Source organism: Macrobrachium nipponense, chromosome 29 (genome assembly GCF_015104395.2).
Source record: "Macrobrachium nipponense isolate FS-2020 chromosome 29, ASM1510439v2, whole genome shotgun sequence".
NCBI classification, from domain to species: Eukaryota; Metazoa; Arthropoda; class Malacostraca; order Decapoda; family Palaemonidae; genus Macrobrachium; species Macrobrachium nipponense.
In genome coordinates, this window is record NC_061092.1 from 16,090,433 (window position 1) to 16,115,432 (window position 25,000).

The following is a 25,000-nucleotide window of genomic DNA, read 5'->3' on the forward strand; positions in this document are numbered from 1 at the left end:
TTGTTGGGAGATCCAAGATCATTAGCCTTATATAGTCTTTGAAAATAGTTTTTAGGTTAGCTTGCTTTTAGTGAACAACTTGAATTATTGTTTTTTTTGTGGGGGGGGGGGGGGAAGGAGGGGGCGGGGGTGTGGTTTGTATTCGTTAATAACAAAATCAACTTATATATATATATATATATATATATATATATATATATATATACAAAATTGACATTGAATTTTACCTCCTTTTCTATGGAGTCTGATAAGTCACAAAGTTGTTAGAATGTTTTGATTGAAACTCAGGATTGGAGAAGTTGCAGAGAGAGGGAGGCCTTCTTGCAAACTTGCTTGTGCTGATTTCTTGGCATGAGTCGAAGATATTTGGAGGACAAAATAGTGTGTAGCCACACCCCATTTATTTCTCTCTCTCTCTCTCACACACACAGGTACCTGTACGCATGCGCACTTTTTGTATTGCTTTATCTCAAAAGCCCCTTATTATCAGTGGTATTCTCTCTCTCTCTCTCTCTTCTCTCTCTCTCTCTCTCATACCCACATGCACACACACACACACACAGGTACACATACACACACTCACATATGCAAACACAATTTTTTGTATTGCCCTTTGCTATCAGTGGTATCTCTCTCTCTCTCTCTCTCTCTCTCTCTCTCTCTCTCTCTCTCTCTCTCTCTGCAACCGCCCGCATGCTCCTAGTCTCCCTATTTTGGAACTAAACAATTACGTGATGTGAGAGATTGATAACCAACCCCGGTGAGCTTCTGCCAGCTTAGGAGAGAATCACTACGCTATTACTGAATCGGTTAATTCCAGAGAAAACGGGATGATGCCTTCATGAGAGTGAGACTTGAATTTGCCTTTGTGACTGCAGTGTGTATACACGCACGCACACACACAACACACACACACGCCATACGCACACACACACACGCATACGCACACACACACATTATATATATACCTAGTATATATATACATATATTGTATCTATTATATATATGTATACTATATATATATTATATTTATATATATATATATATGTATATACACACACACCACACACACACATTATATATATATATGTATATCTATATATATATATATATATATACATTAATATTACGATACATGATTGCTCCTCTTTTCTTTATTAATTTTTTTAGTATAAAAGTGCAATAAAGATATCTTTGGTATATAGTCCTGGTTGCTCAGATAGGCGCTGGAGTAAACAAAAATTGTTTACGTCATTTCTACCATTTATCCAATGGGTGGCGATCTTTTGGGTCACGTCTACGATCATCTCCTTGAGATCTGTTTTTCACGGATTACTTTGCAAATCGTAACCGTCTTACAGTTCTAAACTTACCTCTTTTGTACCCGTTGTCTTTGACTTTTTTTATCATTTAACTTCTTATTGCGTCTTTCACAATGTTCAACCATTTCCGTAATGCGAGCGACGTAGCTGAGCCTCTCCCAGGGCATCTATCACCCCTCAGAAATCGGCGCGGCTGAATGATAGTCAACGTAAATGAACGATGCTCAGCGTTCAATCAGGAGCCAATGAATGCAGCAGAACTGGTTGGAACCCACTCTGTGCTCTTTATGCTTTTTGCAATACCTTTGCCACCTGCCCAAATCCCACTTCCCTTCACTCTGCCTGGACAGGCTTCGCTGTCAAAAGGCTTCTCCGTTACAACTGAGTTATGTAGCGCGTGTTACCATTATGTGGTTACGAATATAAGGATCCTTTTGTAGCACAGATGATGATAGGAGGTTATCGGTGGTTTCAGAGTTGTGGAGATATTGAGTTGTTTTCAACAATACGTTAATATGCAGAACATCACGGAGAATCATACAGTACCATTCCAAATATTTATAGCTTGCAATGGTACTGGGACTTTATGGACACCCTGTAGTACAAAGAAGTATAAAAGTCATATCCACCAAATGATTTATATATATATATATATATATATATATATATATATATATATATATATATATATATATATATATATGTCATTTTAGGTTGAAATTAATTTTTCGAGAGGTAGGGAGGTCACAGAGGAAACTAGAAGCCTTCGCTAATCCGTGGGATGTTAAAGTCATAGGTTAGAGTTGAGAAGCTTATATTACTTTCCCATGAGTGAGGTAATTTACTTATTGTTAAAGACTTTGAAAAATAGGGAACAGGTCCCCAAATCGCTCGTCTTTTGACCTGAAAAAATAAGCAATGTTGACCACCAATCATTGTCTCGTAGCATATGTTCGTTATATCGCTGGTCGATACTTGGATGGGTGGCCACTGATGTCACCAGAGGAGGTCGGCGCATAGGGTTAACTAAATCTTACCTCCCAAAAATAGCCGTGGTCACAGGCGACTTGTTTCATTTGCAATGAATCATAACGAGTGAAGGAAAATGGAAACTGTCTAATGTGTTTACACATAAATAATGTTATATTTGTGTTTAGATTTAAAAACTGTAAAACCTTTTCCTGCAATAGACTGAATTTACAAAAAGAATTTCGTATTTTTATGTTCTCTTATATCTTGGTGTTGTGTTTCAGATGTCATTTTTCTTAATGATTTCGACACGAATACTTGGTTTTTGGAAATGATACTAACATACCTTTAGAAAGCTGTGCATCGCCTATGTACCTCCCTGAGGTAAAATCAGTTTTTCCTTCACAGAGGTAAAAATGTCTACTTTCATTGAGGTAAAATCTTTTCTTCCTTCACAGAGGGAAAATTTCTTCTCTCACCGAGGTAAAATCTCTTCACTTCTTCACTGAAGTAAAGTCTGTTCACCACTCACTAGGTAAAATCTCTTCTTCCTTCTCAGAGGTAACATCTTTCTTACTTCACAGAGGTAAAATTTCTCCTCTCTCTCCGGAGTAAAATCTCCTCATCTCTCAATGAGGTAAAACCTTTTCTCTCATTTCTTTTTGCTCACATCCCATCCCATTGAAGATCCTTTCACTTATTCTCAGAATCAGTTCAACTGCCCTATTCAGTCATCATTCTCTCTCTCTCTCTCTCTCTCTCTCTCTCTCTCTCTCTCTCTCTCTCTCTCTTCAAAAAAAATAGAATCAGTTCAACTGCCCTTTTCAGTCATCTCTCTCTCTCTCTCTCTCTCTCTCTCTCTCTCTCTCTCTCTCTCTCTCTCTCTCTCTCAAGATATTTTCATTGTATGTCACAAGATTGATTCATTTCTTTTTATCACTCTCATTTTGATAGTTGTTCACTTTATAAAAAAAAATGAGATCTACTTAAGATTCCAGTAATTTAAGCTATGAGGTTAAACTGACAGGCAGCAGCGTGATCTTCCATATGAGCATACCCCATTCAAAGATCAAAGTCCCATTAACTTTATTTGGAATGACTATTTCAGGCAGCCCAGATGGAGCTATCGGGAGCCTGGCAGAAGTTATGGACGTCGAATAACGTCACTGGAAGCCAAAATTTGTATCAGATCCGGGTTTTAATACTGATGTGTTGTTGCTAAATGCACATGAAGGAAAAGGCTAAATATTCTGATTGAATAAGAAGAGTGAATAATCAGTTGAGACATAAGGTTGGTGTGGGTTATGTAATGAACTGTGCGTGTTGGAGGTTGGTCAACATAACACATGCATTCAAGTTCTGAGAAGAAATGAGATACATAATATTACCGCGAGGATTGTGTGATGCTGAAAATTAAATACGAATTGTGTTGCTGAAAATTAAATACGAATATATGTCGGGGTATGTGACTTGTATCTGACGATCATATTATATAGAAGTTTGCGGAAATAGTCCGCAGAATTTTCACATGAATTCTGCTGACGTATTGAGCGGAGTTAATGATAACTATTTATACGAAAGTCCAACAGTTAGTCATGTCAGGGATAAATTTGCCGGAATAGGGAACGACTTCGTGATCTGATTAGACCTGACCTTTGTCTGATACGTCAACCTAGTCACATGTGCACCTTGCTATGCATGCGAGTGGAATTTATTGTGATCTTTGTTTGTTGGATAATGCATTCTGAAAGGCTATTCAAGACTTGATTTATTCGGCAGATTGACGACTTAAGCCCTGCTCAGAAACACTTGGTATTTCCTGAGGCGTGTACAGAAATGGATAAGAAATGATTGCAAGTGGTTCGTACTGGAGAAAAAAAAAATGGGTCTTGGGTCTAAGTTTGAGGAAAAACGACAAACTTCCCTATTTTAAGAACCTATGAAATTTCAAGTACACTTCATTACTTGTAACATGAAGCGCTAAAGGTTGCTGTGTTTTTTTAAACTCTACTTTAATTTTTTAGAATATTGAGTAAGCTCTGAACATAAGGGAAGTTTGGAATTCCAGTTTTTCCGTTTGTTTGTTTATTTGTTTGCTGGTTTATTGCACCTTTCTTCAGGGTTATACCTTACAGAATAACAGGAAATACGTTAAGGAAGAACTATTCACTTTTCTGTAAAAGTAAAAATGACTTCATTCATTCATTCATATATATATATATATATATATATATATATATATATATATATATATATATATATATATATATATATGTAAACTAAGAAATTACAAAAGTAAGCACTTGATTTTTTATCATTAACTGAAGCCACTGGAAAAGTTCAAATGAAAAGACAGTGCCAAGCTTGGCACTCTGTCTTTTTTCATTTTGAACTTTCCCTGTGGCTTCAGCAATTATATATATATATATATATATATATATATATATATATTATATATATATACTATATATATATATATATATAATATATATCATATATATATATATATAATATATATATATATATATATATATATAGCTATGTAAAGAAACATATGTAACAACTATGTTCTTCAGCAATACTCTTCAGGTGAAGTCACCCACATAGAACAGAATTGATGCATTGCCACGAGACTTCTCGATACCCTTGCGTAATTAATATCATAGATAAAATCGCTACTTTCCGAGAAATGCTTTAGTTTTAAAAATGGCATAACTTCAAGCTGTTGTCGTTGTATAGGTTAAATAATCTGTTTTTGGTGGTTTTTCTAATTTTGTATTCAAGCTTATATCTCTATATATCTTTGCATGAAGTCAGTGTCATAATTAATTTCAGTGATGTTTGCAAAAGTTTTTAATTTATTATGAATAGTTTATTTGACTTGAATGGTACTTTTTTTATATTGTTAAAATAAAAAGAAAAGAAGACACAAAAACAAGGTTCATGAGGAGGTGGGTTGCCACGTCACATTCAAATAGAACGTAGAGTTGTGGCTAAAAATTGTGAGAATCAACACTTCACTTAACCTCCATATGTAGGCTGAGAGAGAGAGAGAGGAGAGAGAGAGAGAGAGATGAGAGAGAGAGTGAGAGAGAAGAGAGAGATAGAGAGAGAGAGCGAGATGAGGAAGAGAGAGAGATGCAGAAAGAGAGAGAGCAGAGACGTGGAGAGCGTGGCATAAATTTGTATCTATTGTTTGATGTCATTTGTTTAATACCTTTTGTTGTTTTTTCCGCTCCCATCTGAAGTCTGAAGAAAGAGAGACATTCCTTGATCTCAAGGACAATACTGGAACACAGCTGGGGCCGCTTATCAGTCGTCTCATCATTATCTCCTACAGAATTAACTTATCCTTGAAAGAGAGAGAGAGAGAGAGAGAGAGAGAGAGAGAGAGAGAGAGAGAGAGAGAGAGAGAGAGAGAGAGAGAGAGAGAGAGAGTTTTGCTGGTTAGTTTACATTCCTAAGACACGTGTGAGACAAGATTTTCAAGGAGGGGGAATATGAGTATTTTAATCAGTCTTTCTTTGGATTACTTTATTTCTCAGGTGGTTTTAATAAAAGGATTATGATTGGGATTAAAATCGACCTGTGTATAACGAATATTTGATATAAAATTATATGGAAAATTTTCGTGCCGAAGAATGTTTTGAAAAAAGTAAATACAAAATTTGAAGGATAAATATGCGTGAAATTAACATTACACGCAAAGTTCCCGTCTAACAAGGACGGTTATGGAGACAACGACCCCAAAAAGATGACAGGGTCACGCACAAAGGTAAACACACACATTGCATTTACTTTAATGGACACCCATCAAAACAGCAAGGCTATTTCGCTCCTCGTGTTATTACACTTGACGAGTTTTTTATTGGGGATGTGAGGACAATGAAAGCGAAGGTGAAAGTTGGATGAAGACCAGGGAAGAATAGAAAGCTGAGGTGGTTGTTAATTCACTTAGTGGATGATAAAAAGAGGTTGTTAAGATGTGGGTCAGTGTTAGGGAAGGATAAAGAGGTGCTGGGTTGTTGGTCAGTCTTATTTGAAAGCTGGTTGTAGTCGAGCGTCAATGCCTCGGGCATTCCATTGAGGAGTGAGAGATGTGTATTTCTGGTGATAGAAGTTCACTCTCGACGTGGTTCGGAAGTCACGTAAAGGCGTTAGTCCCGTTGCTGAATAACCACTGGTTCCATGCAACGTAAAAACACCATACAAACAAACAAAAACAAACATGGACGAAGGTAAGACCTTTACCAATTTGCTAAACAGGCTTGGCAAAGGAATGCATAAAAATATAAAGATAAATATGAGAAGGTAAGATGAATATGATTTAAATGAATAATAATTTGGAAGAAAACTAAGGGATACAGAATCAGCGAAGTGAGGAGACTACTTAATGACGATCAAGGTGAAATCGAGCATTTATAAAAATAACTGTTAGTGTGGATTGAACTGCCGACTGTTAACAGAATCACGAGAGACTCAAGAAATAAGTTGAAAAGTTGTTGTAGAATTCTAATCAGTTCTTTGTTTTTATCGGTAAATAGTTATGTTCAGGTGAAAATTGAACCACCTTTGTCGATAGATATCAAAGTAACATAGGTAATGCATTATTATGGTGAGCTGTTCCCTCACCCAATACTGCAAAATGTAATGTTGCTGCTGCCTTTGCCAGGGATTTTCTTTTAGATGGATGTTTAAAAAAATTAATTTTGAATTTGTTTGTCAGAAAAGTTCAATTAGCTTAAGTTGAGAAGGGAGTGTTTTTTTTTTTTATATACCGAGGTAAGTATTTGATTACCATCCGAGGACTTTCTCACACTATTAGCCGAGGAAAGCAGTTTTGAGTTGTTGCCGAGGGGATGAGAGTTAGAATTTCTCAAGCCGTTGGAGCAATAAACTTGTTGGGAGGGATATAATGGCAGTGGTAGAGATGTGTTACGTTACGAAACATCATTTTGTTTTAGTAAATGAAACCAAAAAGTTTGCGTTACCTTTGCCGTAACGAAGACATTTGTTATTATTTATGTGTACCTATCTATCGCGTGCATTTTTTTTATGCGAGCGCGTATGCACAAATATTTGTATATTTTGCAAATAAGCACGAGAAGCAAATTTACGGGTGTTTACGCGCTAAATTACTTTATAAACGAAGAGTAAAGTTTCTTACTCTGAATTAACGACTATAAAGTATTCCTTCAGCTCGGTTTTGGTACCACCCGAGTGGCAAATTCTTTCGCTGCCATGTATTTATCGTGTTCTTTGCGTTGCGTCCCAACATGTTAACCTTTTAAGAGAGTAGTTCAGTCAGATTTTATGGCATTATCATCATCATCATTGCTTTTGCTAGACCTTTAAAAATGGCAGTTACGACTAGGCTCCCAGATTGGAAGGCCGTCGTAGATTGTGGTTGACTATAATATTATAGTCACAATGACCTTCTGACTGACCGAGGACCTGACTCCTTGGGTGGTTTGCAGATATGGCAATTCAGGTCGGGGTCCATTATCTGCGGTAGTTGATGGCAGCTTGAATCGCGTACAATGAAGATCCCCTTGTCCCCTATAAAAACAGCAGTCAGGTGCTGCTGGATAATCTACTTACCTTTCTTATTTATGTATCAGGTTTTGAAAGTAGTTGGATTTTGTAATGAGGTGAATAAAACTAACATAAAAGGCATTTGATAATGTTGGGTATTGCATGTATAATCTGCATAGTTTTAATTATCAAATAACTATGAAGAGCTTCAGAAATTATATATTATTATATATATATATATATATATAAATATATATATATCTATATATATATATATATATATATATAGAAATACATATACATATACATATATATATATATATATATATATATATATATATATATAGTGGAATGGCGCAGTTTGTGTAGGGGATTGACGCTTTGATGGGATGGTGGGCCTTATGTGATGGTGATTGAAGCGACTGTTGTTATATGGAGGCTTTCTGTACTTTGGTTTCAAATACGATTTAGCCATTTCTGCGTGAATTTGGCAGTGATCATAATGTTTCTTTTCTTTCTCTCTTTTTTTTTCTTTTTTTTTTCTTTTTTTTTGGGGGGGGGCCTTTATGGTTTGTGATGGTTAGCCAGTCCCACTCAGTGAAACATGTTTGAATATTTTGAAACTATATAGACAGATAACATTTCATCCTTTCATGGCGACCTGTTTCATTGCGCGGCCTAGTTATGTGATCAAAGGACCATCACTATTTTCCGTGAGGGCTTCTGTATTTTGCAGCCTCGCTCGTGTAACCAACCATTCTGGCAACCGTGTGCGTCATCAACCTAAATATACACAAAACAATCATGGCTGAATCGATCTCCGCCCTTCCGCTGCTTTCGATTTTGCAATAGGTGGCCTCCTCCTCCTCCTCCTCCTCCTCCTCCTCCTCCTCCTCCTCTCCTCCTCCTCCCCTTGGATCCCTTCCTGTCTCTTATTTCTCGCCCTCTTCTATATATCTTCTCTTTTACGTTTCGGAACAGATTACGCATGATTATTATTTGATCATCATCACTCCGTTTTCTTTCTTTCTTTCTTTATTTATTTATTTATTTTTTTTGCCTTTTCCATTTTTTTTTAGTGTTCGCTGTTTATTTGTGTTCATCCATGCTTATCTCCTCCCTCCTGTTGCTATGTTCGTTTTTATATCAACTCCTTTCAGATTTTTTATCTTTTGAAATTTTATTTTTATCTTTTGAAGATTTTTTTGTCTCTTTCTACTTGCACCTCTCTCTCTCTCTCTCTTCTCTCTCTCTCTCTCTCTCTCTCTCTCTCTCTCTCTCTCTCAAGCGGTTATTTGTCTTACTCACGTGAGATTCCTACATTCCGTTTCTCACTTACCCTACTCAAGAACTTAAGGCAAGATGTCAACAAAATACCCCGTCTTTTTAGTCACTCTAGCGTTCTTCCTTTCTTCTGTCGTTTCTATGACTTTCTCCTATTTCTCCTTATCTAATATCCTTGCAAGGCGCAGTCCCAAGAACGATAACAGTCCAGTATCCTCGTCTCAGTCTTCCCAGTACCATTATGCACGATAATTACCCCCGCAGTATCTTTTGTTGCGATTGGTCGTGACATAATGTTTCCTCTTTTGTGTTGGGGTAATTTTTCGTGAATTGTCGGCAGCCGTGAGGGCGGGATAGTCTCCGGTTCATTTAGCTCGACTTCCGGTGAACCGGGACTGTGCGCAGTTCGGGACTCTGATTTGGGTAATCAAGGGGAGCCCTCGTTTCGTGTCATTATCATGGGACAGTTCTCATACATCGCGCGGGAAGCAAGACGTCGCCCAAGATTTTGTGATGCGTCCAACACAAAATCATACTAGTTTATGACTTTTGCAGAATCATTATGATTGTTTGCCTCTCTCTCTCTCTCTCTCTCTCTCCTCTCTCTCTCTCTCCTGTAAGTGTACCTCTTGCAGTTCACTGTAGGCATTACTTAAGGTTCTTTGCAGCGTGCCTTCGGCAGCCATTGTAGATTCACATCAGCCATACATCTGATGCCTAGACCAGTCCCTTACGACGCTCCTGATTGGCTGTTGATAAGCCAATCACAGGGCTGGAAATTTTCAGTCTCTCGAGACAGTTCACATAAGCAGGATGTATGTTCCACCTCTCCTGAGGAATACGTCTTTCAAAAGTATCCTTCAGGAGAGGTGGAACATACATGCTGCCTATGTGAACTCTCTCGAGAGACTGAGAGTTTCCAGCCCTGTGATTGGCTTATCAACAGCCAATCAGGAGCGTCGTAAGGGACTGGCCTAGGCATCAGAAGTACGGTTGATGTGAATCTACTATAGCTGCAACCCATTCCGTTCGTTTTACTGTACCTCCTTTCATATTTCCTTTCTTCCATCTTACCTCCCACCCTCTCCTAACAATTGATTCATTCGCAACTGCTTCGAGGTTTTCCTCCTGCTGCACCTCTCAAACCTTTTACTGTCCATTTCCGTTTCAGCGCTAAATGGCCTCATAGGTCCCAAAGCTTGGCCTTTGGCCTAAATTCTATATTCAGTTCAATTCTCTCTCTCTTCTCTCTCTCTCTCTCTCTGTATGAAATGTATGGCCTGCTGTTGTTGGTTAACGTTCCGAGAAATAACAGTTCTCACAATGGCGCTTGTTATAAAACGCTGGAGCATTATTACACAAAGTTATGTTCAGTAGAGGCTAGTAAACTCTACGCTAGTCGACATTTCGATTTTGGTTATTTCTTGCTCTTAGTGTCATTCATATACTATCTATCTAATGTATCTACAGTGCCCATAAAGTCCCAGTACCATTCTGACCAATAAATACTTGTAATGGTATTGGGATTTTATGGACACCCAGTATTTATACATTTTTATACGAATCCAGAACAAGGGCAGGAATACAACAGCAGGTGCCATAGTGACCATTTATTCCTACGTTTCATGATACGTAATCACATCATCAGGGATATCTGCAGTGAAATACAGTATATTAATATAAATGAATTATATTTTATTTTTACAAAACTTTACTTTAAAAAGATGTCAAAAGCAAGCAAAAAAATTGCTAAAGACAGAACATATAAAGATAAAAATTGTCAAGAACAGATTCCACACTTAAATACAGACACTTACAAACAATATAGTAAGAATAGAGCACTTAAGCACAGACGTACTTCAAAAACGCTGGAGGCTAACTTACCATTCAAGGTACTAAGAACGTACTAAGAATAAAACGAGCAATGTATGCATAATATATATGTATATACGTATACATTGGGTCCTTTGATGGGGATATACAATTCTGTGTTAACATTTTTTTAAGATCATGTTGAGGTCGTCTCATGGCAGAAAAAGAAGTGATTCGGACGAAGAGACTGCCACATTCAACGTTTGAGTACCATCGTCATCATCGTCATCATTTTTTGTTAAGAGGTCGCCACCTGTGGAGAGGAGGATGTTGCCCATTAGTAGGATTAGTAGGGAAAATGCCCACCACTGACTCACGCCAGCATACCCAGCCGCGACTCACTGTTGCACTTTGACTCGGCCTGAATGAAAACTTTTCATAACAGATTCTGGCTTTCTTTATGCAATGCCATTGAGAGATTTAGATGAACGGCTAAAATAGAACACTTGTGAGACTTTAAGTGGCCCCAACTTCGTCTCCCCAGTTCGAGACCTCGCGATCGATCACAAGGGAAGAAATGCATTGTGCCTTATTTTCAGCGCTGGATTTGGATGCCTGATCGTTACAACCAAAGGGAGGGGGTGGGGAGTAGGGGAGTCGTGCCAGATGTATAAGCTGGCAACCTCACCTCAAAAGACTTGCTGAGCAACAGAAGTTTAGAAGTTTTCCGATATATATATATATATATATATATATATATATATATATATATATATATATATATACACGTTATATAATATAGTATGTTCATATATATCTATTGGAACCTTATCTTTGTTTTACACATTTTTTCTGTAAATCGTGAATCACGCTCAGCCATGAGAAGAAATGGAAAGTCAAGGGCTGAAGACTGTGTATTACAGTACATGAACACGATAAGTATGGCCTCCTGAGCATGGTTTTAGATTACTGAAATATATTTATATTTTCGTAATTTCTCGTCATTTAATGTATGAGTCATTCACGGTGTCTTAGATGATACTTATCACTGGCAAGTGACCGAACTTAGAATCTTTTCGACGTTTACGTAAATTGATTTTAGTTTTAGACGTTTGTACTTATATGGATTTCTTTATAAAATAAGTGAAAGAGAAAAAAGTACAATACCACATCAATTTTTTTACTGTTATATAACTACAGCAAGGTTCGCTTTGCCAAGAATCAATATTGAATTTGGGTTGGAAATTATGTTTTGTCTCTTTTGCAAATGAGGTAACTGTGAGTTATTCATGGTCACGGGAGGTACTCAAGAAATGCAACGCGTTTAATTTGTTGATTCAGAGAAAAGTATCGCTTGGAATAACTTCCTGAAATCATTGCTGGGCGTTCCTTAAACACCTCCCTTCCCCCAAATTCTTGCGATTCTTTTGATTTGTCTGAATTCATCATTATTATTATTATTATTATTATTATTATTATTATTATTATTATTATTGCTAAGAAATTCGCAGTTTCGTGAAAAACTATCCGTAATAAAAATCTACAATTATATAGCATATAGTTTAATATATTATTATTATTATTATTATTATTATTATTATTATTATTATTATTATTATATTAAGAAATTCACAATTTCGTGGAAAACATTGTGTAATAAAAATCCACAATTATATAGTAATTAGTTTAATATATAATTGTGGTTTTGTATTGCACACTATTATTATTATTATTATTATTATTATTATTATTATTATTATTATTATTATTATTTAGTAGTAGTAGTAGTAGTAGTAGTAGTAGTAGTAGAGTAGTAGTAGTAGATGTGCTTATTCTTTTATATTACCATATTAGCGGTACTAGTAGGCCTATTATTGATATAGATTTTACTATTACTCGTTATTTTTTATAAAAGCGATGCTATTTAACTACTATATTACCACTGGTATTGGCATTATCAATATGTTTGTGACATTAAAAGCTATCGTATCGTTAAATGCAAAATATAAAAGCATCTCCTTTAATAATAGAGATAGAAATACTATTACTAAACTAATACTAATACTATCATTATTATTATTATTATTTTTTTTTTTTTTTTTTTTGCTCTATCACAGTCCTCCAATTCGACTGGGTGGTATTTATAGTGTGGGGTTCCGGGTTGCATCCTGCCTCATTAGGAGTCCATCACTTTTCTTACTATGTGCGCCGTTTCTAGGATCACACTCTTCTGCATGAGTCCTGTAGCTAATTCAGCCTCTAGTTTTTCTAGATTTCTTTTCAAGGATCTTGGGATTGTGCCTAGTGCTCCTATGATTATGGGTACGATTTCCACTGGCATATCCCATATCCTTCTTATTTCTATTTTCAGATCTTGATACTTATCCATTTTTTCTCTCTCTTTCTCTTCAACTCTGGTGTCCCATGGTATTGCAACATCAATGAGTGATACTTTCTTCTTTATTTTGTCAATCAACGTCACATCTGGTCAATTTGCGCGTATCACCCTATCTGTCCTGATACCATAGTCCCAGAGGATCTTTGCCTGATCGTTTTCTATCACTCCTTCAGGTTGGTGTTCGTACCACTTATTACTGCACGGTAGCTGATGTTTCTTGCACAAGCTCCAGTGGAGGGCTTTTGCCACTGAATCATGCCTCTTTTTGTACTGGTTCTGTGCAAGTGCCGGACATTCGCTTGCTATGTGGTTTTTTGGTTTCATTTTTCGTATTGCACTTCCTACATATGGGAAAGATGTTATTTCCGTCTATCGTTCTTTGAACATATCTGGTTCTTAGGGCCTGATCTTGTGCCGCTGTTATTATTCCTTCAGTTTCCTTCTTTAGCTCTCCCATCTGTAGCCATTGCCGCGTGTCATCGCTGGCTATTTCTTTAGTCTGTCTCATGTATTGTCCGTGCATTGGTTTGTTGTGCCAGTCCTCTGTTCTGTTTGTCATTCTCCTGTCTCTACATATTTCTGGGTCTTCGTCTAGTTTTATTAGTCCTTCTTCCCATGCACTCTTTAGCCACTCGTCTTCACTGGTTTTCAGATATTGCCCCAGTGCTCTGTTCTCGATGTTGACGCAGTCCTTTATGCTTAGTAGTCCTCTCCCTCCTTCCTTTCGTGTTATGTATAGTCTGTCCGTATTTGCTCTTGGGTGTAGTGCTTTGTGTATTGTCATATGTTTCCTCGTTTTCTGATCTATGCTGCGGAGTATTGCGTTATTATTATTATCATTATTATTATTATTATTATTATCATCATCAAAAAGTACTCAAGAAGCAACATGTCTTAAAATAGAGAAACAAATCCATAGTTATATATATGTACATATATTTAAAGATAAAAATTAATCTATACATCTGTGAATGGAACAGATTCCCAAAAGCCATCTGTATCGAGTTATCTGTAAATATACAAGTATGTACATATATATATATATATATATATATATATATATATAATATATATATATATACATATATATATATATAGTATATATATACACACATATTTATATATGTATATATATATATATATAATATATATATATATATATATGACTGTGGATTTGTCCCTCCATTATTATTATTATTATTATTATTATTAATTATTATTATTATTATTATTATTATTATTATTATTAAATGCAACCTTCACCTTTCTCTCGTGTCCTTAGCAATAAAAGGTGTCCTTCCTTCTTGCAGATTACTACTAATGCCGTGACAAAAACGCCATCGCAGACATGACCTGCCACATAGCGCCCTATTCGGTAAGTTCTTATTTTTCTTCTTCTTTGTGATCCATTGCAGCCAATTTCTCTCGATTGCAGGAATGAAGCTGTCAGTCCGGGTTGAACTGTTGTTGTTGTATAAGGGAAGTGCGCTGTTCCTCCTGATGCTCAACAGTCTTTCGACTGCCTGATGGATTGTTTTATTTATTTAAATAGCTTTACGTTTATTGTTTTATTTTCGACTGGTTTAGCGTTGATTCATTTAAATTAATCAGTGATTTACTTGGCTGGTTGCCACTTCGACCAGTGACTAACGCTAGTTTCTGCTTTGCTTCTAAATGTCATTTTTAATTTTCCAAGCGTTTTAGATATTTATTTATTTATTTATTTACGAACGAGTTTTATCTGTATGACTAAGAGATGATCAGGTTTTCCCTGCGTGAAGGTTAAAAGTGCCTATTTTCTACCTAGGGTCAACCGCGGCCATAGAACACGCTAACCAGTTTCTTCTCTCTCTCTCTCTCTCTCTTCTCTCTCTCTCTCTCTCTCTCTCTCTCTCTCTCTCTCTCTCTCGTGTATTTTATGGTTTTTATATAAGAAATTCACTTAAATCTTTTGGTCCAATATTTCGTATATAACCACCGCTCAAAGACCAAAATCGTGGTATTAGATTCTATAGAAATTCAACGTGATTAAGGAAACTTGAGTCTTGGTTTATCATAAATGGGTATTTTATGGAAAATCGAAGGCCAAAGTAACATTGTTGTTAAGTCCGTGTATGGGGGATATAAAGGAGAAATATTACAGGAACTACGTGTTATAATGCTTGAATTCGTCTTTATAAAATTAATGGGTAAAGGATCATTGAAGGGTAAAGAAATTTTAAATTTCGGCTTTACAAAATGATATGTGAAGGATTATAATTATTGAAGGGTAAATGAATGTTAAATTCGCCTTTATAAGATGATCTGTGAAGGATTATAATTATTGAAGGGTTAAGGAATGTTAAATTCGGCTTTATAAAATGATCTGTGAAGGATTATAATTATTGAAGGGTAAAGGAATGTTAAATTCGGCTTTATAAAATGATCTGTGAAGGAATATTATTATTGAAGGGTAAAGGAATGTTGAAATCGGTTTTATAGTGACCCGTGAAGTATTATTGAAGGGTAAAAGGAATGCTAAATTTAGCTTTATTAAATGACCTTTGAAGGATTATTGAAAGATAAAGGAATGTTAAATTCGTCTTTATAAAATAATCCGGTGTTTAGTATTATTGAAAGATAAATTAATGTTAACAGGATTTAACTTTGAAGATAGAAAAGCAGATATAAAAGAAACCTATGTTATTTACCAAGAAAATATAAGCTGAATTGTTCATTTAAGATTTGATATTGTAACCATACGTTTAACTATGGTATTACCATCAGAGCGAGAGAGAAACTCCTGCCCCAAGGGATGCTTCTACCATTAATTTTTAAACTGGGGGCAAATGTGAGAGAGGGTTGCATGAGTATGGGCGTAGTCCATAGCTCTTACACAGGAATAAATAAATACACGGGTAACCTAAACATTACGTTTTATTCAGTTGAATTCTACAGGGACTTGGACTTGACAAAAGTGAACATTACATTAATTATGCTGGAATATGCACAAGGGTAATATAGGTACCTCAGAATGAGTGTTAGTGAGGAGAACTAAAACTCTATATATCAAGCTGATGACAATCAAGACAAAATAACTACAGTATATATATATATATATATATATATATATATATATATATATATATATATATATATATATATATATATGCATATATCGAACTACAAAAGTCCTTTAATATCTATTTCGCTCTACCTCGGAATTAATATATTTTCATATATGCTTAACCAAAGGGGAATTTATTAAGCGATAATAGAATTGGCCATATATATTATATTATATATATATATATATATATTATATATATATACATATATATATATAAATATATATTATATATTTATATATATATTTATATATACACGTATAATGTACGTATATATAAAACGTATATATGTTTGTATACATGTGTCTGTGTGCATGTACGATAATTGCAGGATAATGAGTTACATACCACAGGAATCTTTGTATTCTAAAATACAAGGCAAAACACATCAATCATTTTTAGTTATGAATACATAAACATGCAGAAATTAACTACAAAATATCTGGGGAAAATAAAAAAATGTGACATTACAAAAACGGATTTAAAATAATGTAAGTCTACTGTTACTGTTACTTAAATGGCATTTATAGTAGCTGTAATAATTCGGAAAAGTACATTTTGTTAGGTAGAAAACCGTAGGTAATGATCGCGTGAAATAAAACTGTAATGTGATTTCTACGGAAGCGAACGAGGCATTAATATTAAAAGACTAGAAAGTGAATTACAAAACATAACTAGACCGATTACACAGTTTTAGCCATAACGGTAACTAAACTTAGCATTCGAGGAACATGGGCAGGGCGAGTGTTATACTTAACATAATGCCAGTGTTAGCATCAGGGTTCTGGTAAGAGAGAGAGAGAGAGAGAAAAAAAAAAAGTCAAGGACGATAACCTCTGCCATACCCGGCGGCCACTGAATATTGACTGGCATTCTTGCCACGCCTTCCCCACCCCACTCTCCCCTACCCTACCTCTTGCCTGCATCCTCCTGCCACTCCTACCATTCCCGTTTGCTCTTGATTGACAGTTACTTTTTTCTTATGTAAAGGCCGATGGGGCTGGCCATTCGATGTGCTTTTCTAGCCTAGGCCTAGTGTAGAAAATTAGATATTTCCACCTACTAAAAAAGATAAGATGGTTTACGGGGGCACAGGAAACAAAAAGCAAGGTGAGAATTTAAAAGCTTTGGTTGTAAATATTCACTCACGGAGCTAGTGCAAGGCATTCTCGGACTTGTGATTTACACGTTAAATGTGAGAAGTGAATGCCTCGCGGACATAGGCCTACACGAAATTTATGAGAAATGTGATCTGGAGGATGTTACGAAATCGCAAGAAATGATATGCATCAAAATGGTGGCACATAAGAGGGAGAACATTTTCAACTTAACGGAACACTGGCCGAAATAGTACCTGTAGGGAAGCAACGGCTACGACCGAAGTGGCTGATAAATAGTGTATCTAGAGAATTTCTAGCGGCAGTGTTACTTATTTAGATTAAATTTTATTAACTTCAGTCGAGAAGGAAGTCATGGGAGAAGAACTGAAATTTCAGAATAAGAGCAGTATTCTAAAGATTAGGCCAATATGATACATTAGAAACTGCGATCAATGAAGGAACGCTAATAATCGAGAAAGTGAGCGATTCATTTAGACCACGGACAACATAATAAAACAACAAGCATGGAAATTCCCGAAACTGTCTTGGTGCGTGAGTGTAAGTGTCAGGCTATTCCCACTCAAAAAATGGCCGACTAGCGACCGAGCTGTTGCAACCTCAGAGCAGTCTTTGGTTGTGGGAAGGATTCCCACCAAGGCCATCTGCGACATAATCACATGAGAACAAAAGCGTACAAGACCAAAGCTCATTTTGGAGTCGGTCTCTGATTTTTCATTTCCCCCTTCATCAGAAGTCATTGCGCTGCAAAGGCACCTGCTGGCGTTTGGGAGTTGTGGAGAGACGGTCTAGATTAGGCGTGCGGGAGGATGGAATCATGGGTGGCTCCCTCTAGAGAAAGAGAGAGAGAGAGAGAAACGGGGTTTCTTATTAACAATGGATTGTCTCTGGTATCACATCACGTTTCGTCGCTTCCTTGCTGCAGGTGCCGTAGGGGAAACCGAATTGTAAGACTAGAAAGACCTTGAATTGTTTTGTTCTATGTTGTCATTTACAACTGGCCGATTGTTCTTAGTTTTCCAATTTTTATTATTTCTATTGCTGTATTTTATAGCTCACGTAAATCTGTACGTAACATCATCATTGATAAGATATTAACAAAGGGTTTAGTTACATTTCGCACTTTAGGATTATTAGGACCAAGGTTGCATGCAACAATCAATATTGTTACGGCCGATATATTTTCCATTTTAAACTTGATAACCGGACCGAACTGGTACTTAAACGTGACTGCCAATCCAACTTTATTAACTCCACGCTTGTGTTATATAATTCCGATGATGATATGCCTCGTTAAGACTTTTATCAGATTTGATGAATGCAGCCGTGGTTTCCCAGGATTCATCCTTTTTGCAACTTCTGCCTAAACGAGATCATTGTGCGCATTCATACCAATGAGGAAATTGCCTCTCGGAATGCCCTGGGCGATTCGTCGTAATATACAGTTCCTTTGACTTCAAAGCGGTTTCTTTTGTTGACATTATGTTGTCTGGATGATTCTCTCTCTCTCTCTCTCTCTCTCTCTCTCTCTCTCTCTCTCTCTCTCTCTCTCTCTCAAATAGGGAAGCCTATTATATGCTTGTATTTTAATTCATTTATTGGTTTTGGTATTTCTATTTGATAGTGTGTTTTTTCAAATTATTTATAACTATATCACAGATGATACAGCCCAAGTGCCAACGCGTATCTGTGAATTAATGTCGTGTTGAGTTAGTTTTTGTTTAATTGATGCCAAGGTTTATCATAAAATTTCTTTCCTTGTGGTTACATCTATCATTGTATTAAATAGAGTACGTGCATATTAAGAAATATAGTAGCTACATATGGAGAGTTAAGTTATGTGTGTATGAAAGTAGAAATTCGATGGTTGTTCTTTACTGAATAGAAAAGATTTTTATTGCTTTCATTTTCAATGTGAGATGACTTTGGTTTACCATAAAGAGTAAGTAATAAGTAAAGGTTGAATGAACTTTTTCTGTATTCTTAAACGAGTTTTATCAGGCTGGACATGTACCTTATAAGTTCCAAATTTAAATGTAAGAGTGTCATATACGTACGTATAATTTCTTACCAGGGCAGGCCGCGGGTATATATTTTGTAGTCACCCATAGCAGTAGACGCCATCTTCCGTTTTCTTCAAATATTTATAATTTAGAGAGAACGGAGGACTTAAAAGGACTGGAGGAGGGTTACTATCTTAAATCATCCGAGTGTTTTAGCCGGCCTTGGTGAAATTTAAATGGCAGAAAACTTGAAGAAAATTTGTCTATAATTTATTTCACGTGCATGGTAATAAATTATATTGAAATATTGTGGAGTTCCGATGTGATGTCACGTTCATCATTCAAGGTCAGTTAAAATATAATTGAATGTGATCTTTGCAATACCCAAGTCACCATTTATTGAGATATATCTTCCTAGAATCTATTTATTAGCTGAATGGACCCGGCTAAGTCAAGGCACATTCCCCTAGATAAGGTTAAGGAAAGATATAGGTTAGGATGAACTAAGTTTCTCGACCGCCGTTTTCGTGGGTTTCCCAGTGTTAATTGGGTTTGTATGTAGAGTAAGGGGTCAGCCTCACAGCCGTTTTCGTGGATTTCCCAGTGTTAATTTTTGTCGTCTCTGTTTCCCCCACCCACCCCACCCGGTTTCCCAATAGGTCCCCCCTTACCGTTTTACGAAAATTACGCCTGGAAACACTATCCATTTGCCCTTTATTCTGTCTGTGTTCCCCCACCCAAAAACCCCGGTTCCCAACAGGGTCCCCCATTACCGTTTCTATAGTTATATATATATACTAATATTTAACTGCATGTTATCGAAAATTAGGCCAAAACATACGTTTTTCGTGTTTTTTTTGGCGCTTCATAGGCCGCGCAAGCTTTGTCAAGTTTTACCGAGATGAATAGCATATATAAATTATATGTGGAACTGGAAAATATATAGTAAACCGAGAAATATACTTTTATCTCAGTGTAAAACTTAATTGTAATAGTATACCAAATAACACTAATTTTACGTTTTCTTCAACGGAATTGAGGATACGAGAGGCCGAAATTCAAGCCAAACTATGATAAAATAATGTTGATTGTCTCTCCTTTTGATTTTATTGTTCGCTTGATTTTCAGGAAAGTTTGCAATGTATTTTGGAATTGCAAACTGCTTATACGCTGTGTGTTTTGTAAGTTATGTAGAAGAACAATATAGATATAGGAAACAATTTCTAACAAAGCCCGTTTTCTTTATTCAACGCCATTCAAGAGTGTTCAGTTGTAAGGAAAACTATGATATTTTAAAGGTCTGACCTTTTGCTTAAAACGCAATATGATATCCTTGGCATTGGTCTCTGGGTTAAAAAAGAAAAAGTTTGCAGAATTTCCCTCGCGCATTCTCTAAGTAGGAAAGTAAACAACGTCAGGTAAACCATTTATGCCATGTTTGATTTTCCTGGAGCTCAGAACGGATCAGCAGCAGCAGCAACAGAATCACCAAGGTTGCATGGCCTTCGTTCTGAACTCAGTAGTACTTATTTATGCCTTCCTTTCATCATGGAAGTCTTTTTGTTCCCAGTGACCTTAGTCACCTTGACCATATATATATGGGAGAACTATAGCCTATTAAGATGCTAATTTTCTCCCACCTCCAGTTGTGGATTGGAATATACTACATTGTATTCTGCGCCATTGTCAAACTGCAGAACGGTCTATTTGGCAGTGTATAATATCGAGGTTATTACTCACACGTTTAGGAGAACATTTAGTGCTATTTTAAAGCTATTTCCACGATTCAGTGTTTTTTTTCTGCCCTTCTTTGCCGCGTAGGCAGATTTATATTTATGTTTCATCATTTGATATTTATATATTATTTTGATATTAATTTGTGTACGCCTTGCTTGTATAAAGTACATGTTTTCGATGGGGATTTCTTATGTGTGAACACTTAATAAATTTATATATAAATTTATTAAAAGTGTTCACACAAAAGAAATCCCCTTCGAAAACATTTACTTACACAAGCAAGGCAGACACAAATAAATGTGTGTGTATTATATATAATAATAATATGTTATATAATATTATTAGTATATAAATATATTTGTATATGGTATTTAATTATATATCTTATATATTTATAATTTATGATATAGATATTTATAATTATATCTATCTGTATATATAATTATATAATTCTAATATATATAAATATACACCCAACACACACCACCACACACACACACACACACACATTTTCAGTAGGTGTAACTTTCTAGTGCAATTCTCCGCTAATATTCTGGGATGAAGTGATTTGTGCCATGCCTACCCCACCTCGAGGTGCGTAAGTCAACAGAGGCACAATAGATTTATTAGTAAGTGCCCGTGTCACTGTCCTCGACCTGGGATTCGGTCACGGTCAGAATTTTACTTTTGAATTGTAGGAAATACAAACGCTGCTCAGCATCCTGAGATCCTTGTTGATATTAACACATACCATGGCTATCTTAGAAGGGAGCGTCAAGTTCTCAAACACGTTTGCAATCTAAACTGACCAACTAATCATTGCCTTTGGCACGGAGCCAGGTAAACACTGGGCTCTGTTGTGAGTGCTTGCCTGCGGGTGTAAGGAGGGGGAGGGGGGGACGTCTAGGACTGCACTGTGGTGACGTACTAACTGTCGTTCCTTTGTCAGTTTCCTCGATGCTGATTCGATGTTGGTAGTGATGATGCTTACGACAGCGTTTAGCGCGATAGGTGACAAACTCTTGATTGATTGGTGCTGAAATGGCAGTCTTTATGCTTGTTATGAGCGCCAGCGAGGTGTTTTCCTGGTGAACTCAAAACAGACCACCTAATTCTCAGTTAGACCAGGTTTGGATTTTTCAGCGATTAGTCTAAATTTTGGAATACGAAGTTAAGGGTGTATATCAGTAAATATCTTCGTAATTGCCGTTCGTGTCCTCAAATGTTGTTATGACTTGGCGGATGAAATGGGTGACATTAATCGGTACTTTTATCACTGGAGGATCAAGAGACACTTTCAGCGATGCAGAGTTTACAGTTAGCTTGATCCTAGGGCCTCATAATTAAGAGCATATTTCAAGAGTTTGCGAATGAAACAAATGGAAGGAAAATGAACGAAGTCTAAACGTGAACCTCTCATAGAAAGAAAGAAAGAGGGACAGACCGAGGGTATTGTGTTGTGTTTGCTAATCGTGCATATTTGTACATGAGAGACAGAGGGAGGGAGGGAGGGAGGGGGCATTTGGTAATGCAAGTTTGTACTCGAGAGGTGGGAAGAGACATTGATTCAGTACAAACATGCAGAATTAAGACCAGATTTTTGTGTCTATGAACCGGTTTTCAGCATAAAAATGAGAAGCATGGATTAAAGATGAGCAAGTGACCAAGTATGTGCTTTTATCCCTGAAATACCTATGGACTCAACAAGTCTCGATAATGTAGAAGTTACCAGTGACTCGGTGAAATAAAAGTAATAGTGTTAATTCCTTTCTACTGAGTGTTTTCAAAACACTTAATAAGGCTGGTTTTTTTTTCCTGTAGTGTGAGAGGAAAGCGTAAATTGTATTTTTTATTTTCAGTGATTTATATATAAATACTTTTCCCTACTTAAGCAAGCATGTATTTATAAATAGTTATCCGTTTTATTTTTGATGGTTGATTTATTTTTTGATGATAAAATATAGGGGATTTAGTTAATGTAACTTAATGCTAAATATCGCTGACCTTTTAAAACTTCAATGTTTACTCATCTAAGTAATCAGACACGTCAAAATTAAATTTGATTTTTTTAATCTTTTAATTCAGCATTTTTATTTTGTCGGAGACCGTGAAGTTCGGTGTTTAAAGACGTGAATCTTTTGTTCATTTCACACTGCGTCATACAGTTCTTTTTATATCTATTTATATACTTGTGGACAGTCGACAAGATGTCTTTGCAGATCCAACTCAGCGTTTTACATAATGAATCAGTGTAAGTTCCTTGTTATGGGAGTCGAATGCATTTATTTGTGTCAACGTATTCGTTTGGTACATTGTAAGTCCTCCCTGTTTTATTGAGATCTGTTTTTTTTTTTTTTTTTTTTTTCTTCCATATGGGTTTGGCTTTGTCGTTTTGATACATGGTAAACATGCATTGTACGTCTATTTTCTAACGCCTGTAAAACATATTTACATCGATAGATAAGTTGTATATTGAAAATCGATCAGTTTATTAAGAGATTCAGTCTCGTGAAAACAAATTGTTAAAAATCCACAAATATATATTAAAATATATTTCTATGTAAAAAAACACAAAGACTGAACGGTGTTCGAAAGTCTTTGTGTTTTTTACATAGAAATAGATTTTAATATATAATTGTGGATTTTTTTTAACAATTCAATGTTTAATCAAGTTACGAGTCGTCTTCAGTTCCATGTATTATCTCGTTGGCATAACATGAATACAAACATGGGCGCTGTATATGTATTTCCTCTGACGTTTATCAACATTGTAAATCATTTCTCTCTTGAGCTTTCGTATTGTTCTCGCACATAAATCTGTATATGTCTCCTTTTGTAACTCTTAATTTTTTTTTTTAATTCATCGAACAATTGGAAGCCGCCCCAGGCCTTGTTTACCTTTTTGTCACCACCTGACGACGACGGCAGCGAGGAACCTTTCCTTCGTGGGGCCCTTTTGTGGCCTCGGAATTCTTTTGGGGAATTGTTATGGCAGTAGGAAACTCTGGAGTTTGTCCCAGAACTTTCAAGGATATGTGAGGATTGTTTACTCTCTCTCTCTCTCTCTCTCTCTCTCTCTCTCTCTCTCTCTCTCTCTCTCTCAATTTGCATATGTATGTATGTATGCGTGTCTGTATATATATATATATATATATATATATATACACATATATATATAAATAATATGATATATATATATATATATATATATATGTAAATTATCCCTGTGTTTTTGCATGTACAATCATTGGAAACCATAATTGTGAACAAGGTACGCTTGCAGTATAACCCATGCATATTTATATTTACTTTTAGAGGTACATTGAAGTCGAAAAGTTCAATGTTAAACATTCTGTGCACAAAGTCGACGTCTGTTTTAAAAGTCTTCCTTGTGATATGTGCAAAAATCCCGAGGTCGTCAGTCTCGGGGTTGGGTCGCAATGAATTAGACCTGATTTCTGGAAGAACATGTATGAACCCCTGCCAGTGAAATCAGTAGTGATCTTGGTACCTGGTGTCTTTCATCATTGAGGGCCGCAGTTTATATGACGGTTGTCTGCAGTATATCATGAAGGCTACAAAAAAAAAAATGAATTGTCAAGAATATATTATCAGCATTTGCCTAACAGCGATTGGGTTTTGATTACTGTCATTGACGATGATTTTGCAACGTCTCGCGTTAAGAATAATGTCATTGATGGCCACAAAACACCTT

At 36.1% G+C, this 25,000-nt stretch overlaps 1 protein-coding gene across 6 annotated transcripts in view; it reads left to right on the forward strand.

Annotated features, from left to right (window-relative positions):
* LOC135206154 (uncharacterized) overlaps positions 1-25,000 on the forward strand; it is a 235,153-nt gene that overhangs the window by 105,157 nt on the left and 104,996 nt on the right. For all 6 annotated transcript variants that reach the window (XM_064237422.1, XM_064237426.1, XM_064237427.1 and 3 more), the window contains exon 3: positions 14,631-14,695. In XM_064237422.1, coding sequence (XP_064093492.1) covers positions 14,669-14,695 — 27 coding nt within the window. In that variant the 5' untranslated portion in view covers positions 14,631-14,668. The remainder of the gene's footprint in view (positions 1-14,630; positions 14,696-25,000) is intronic.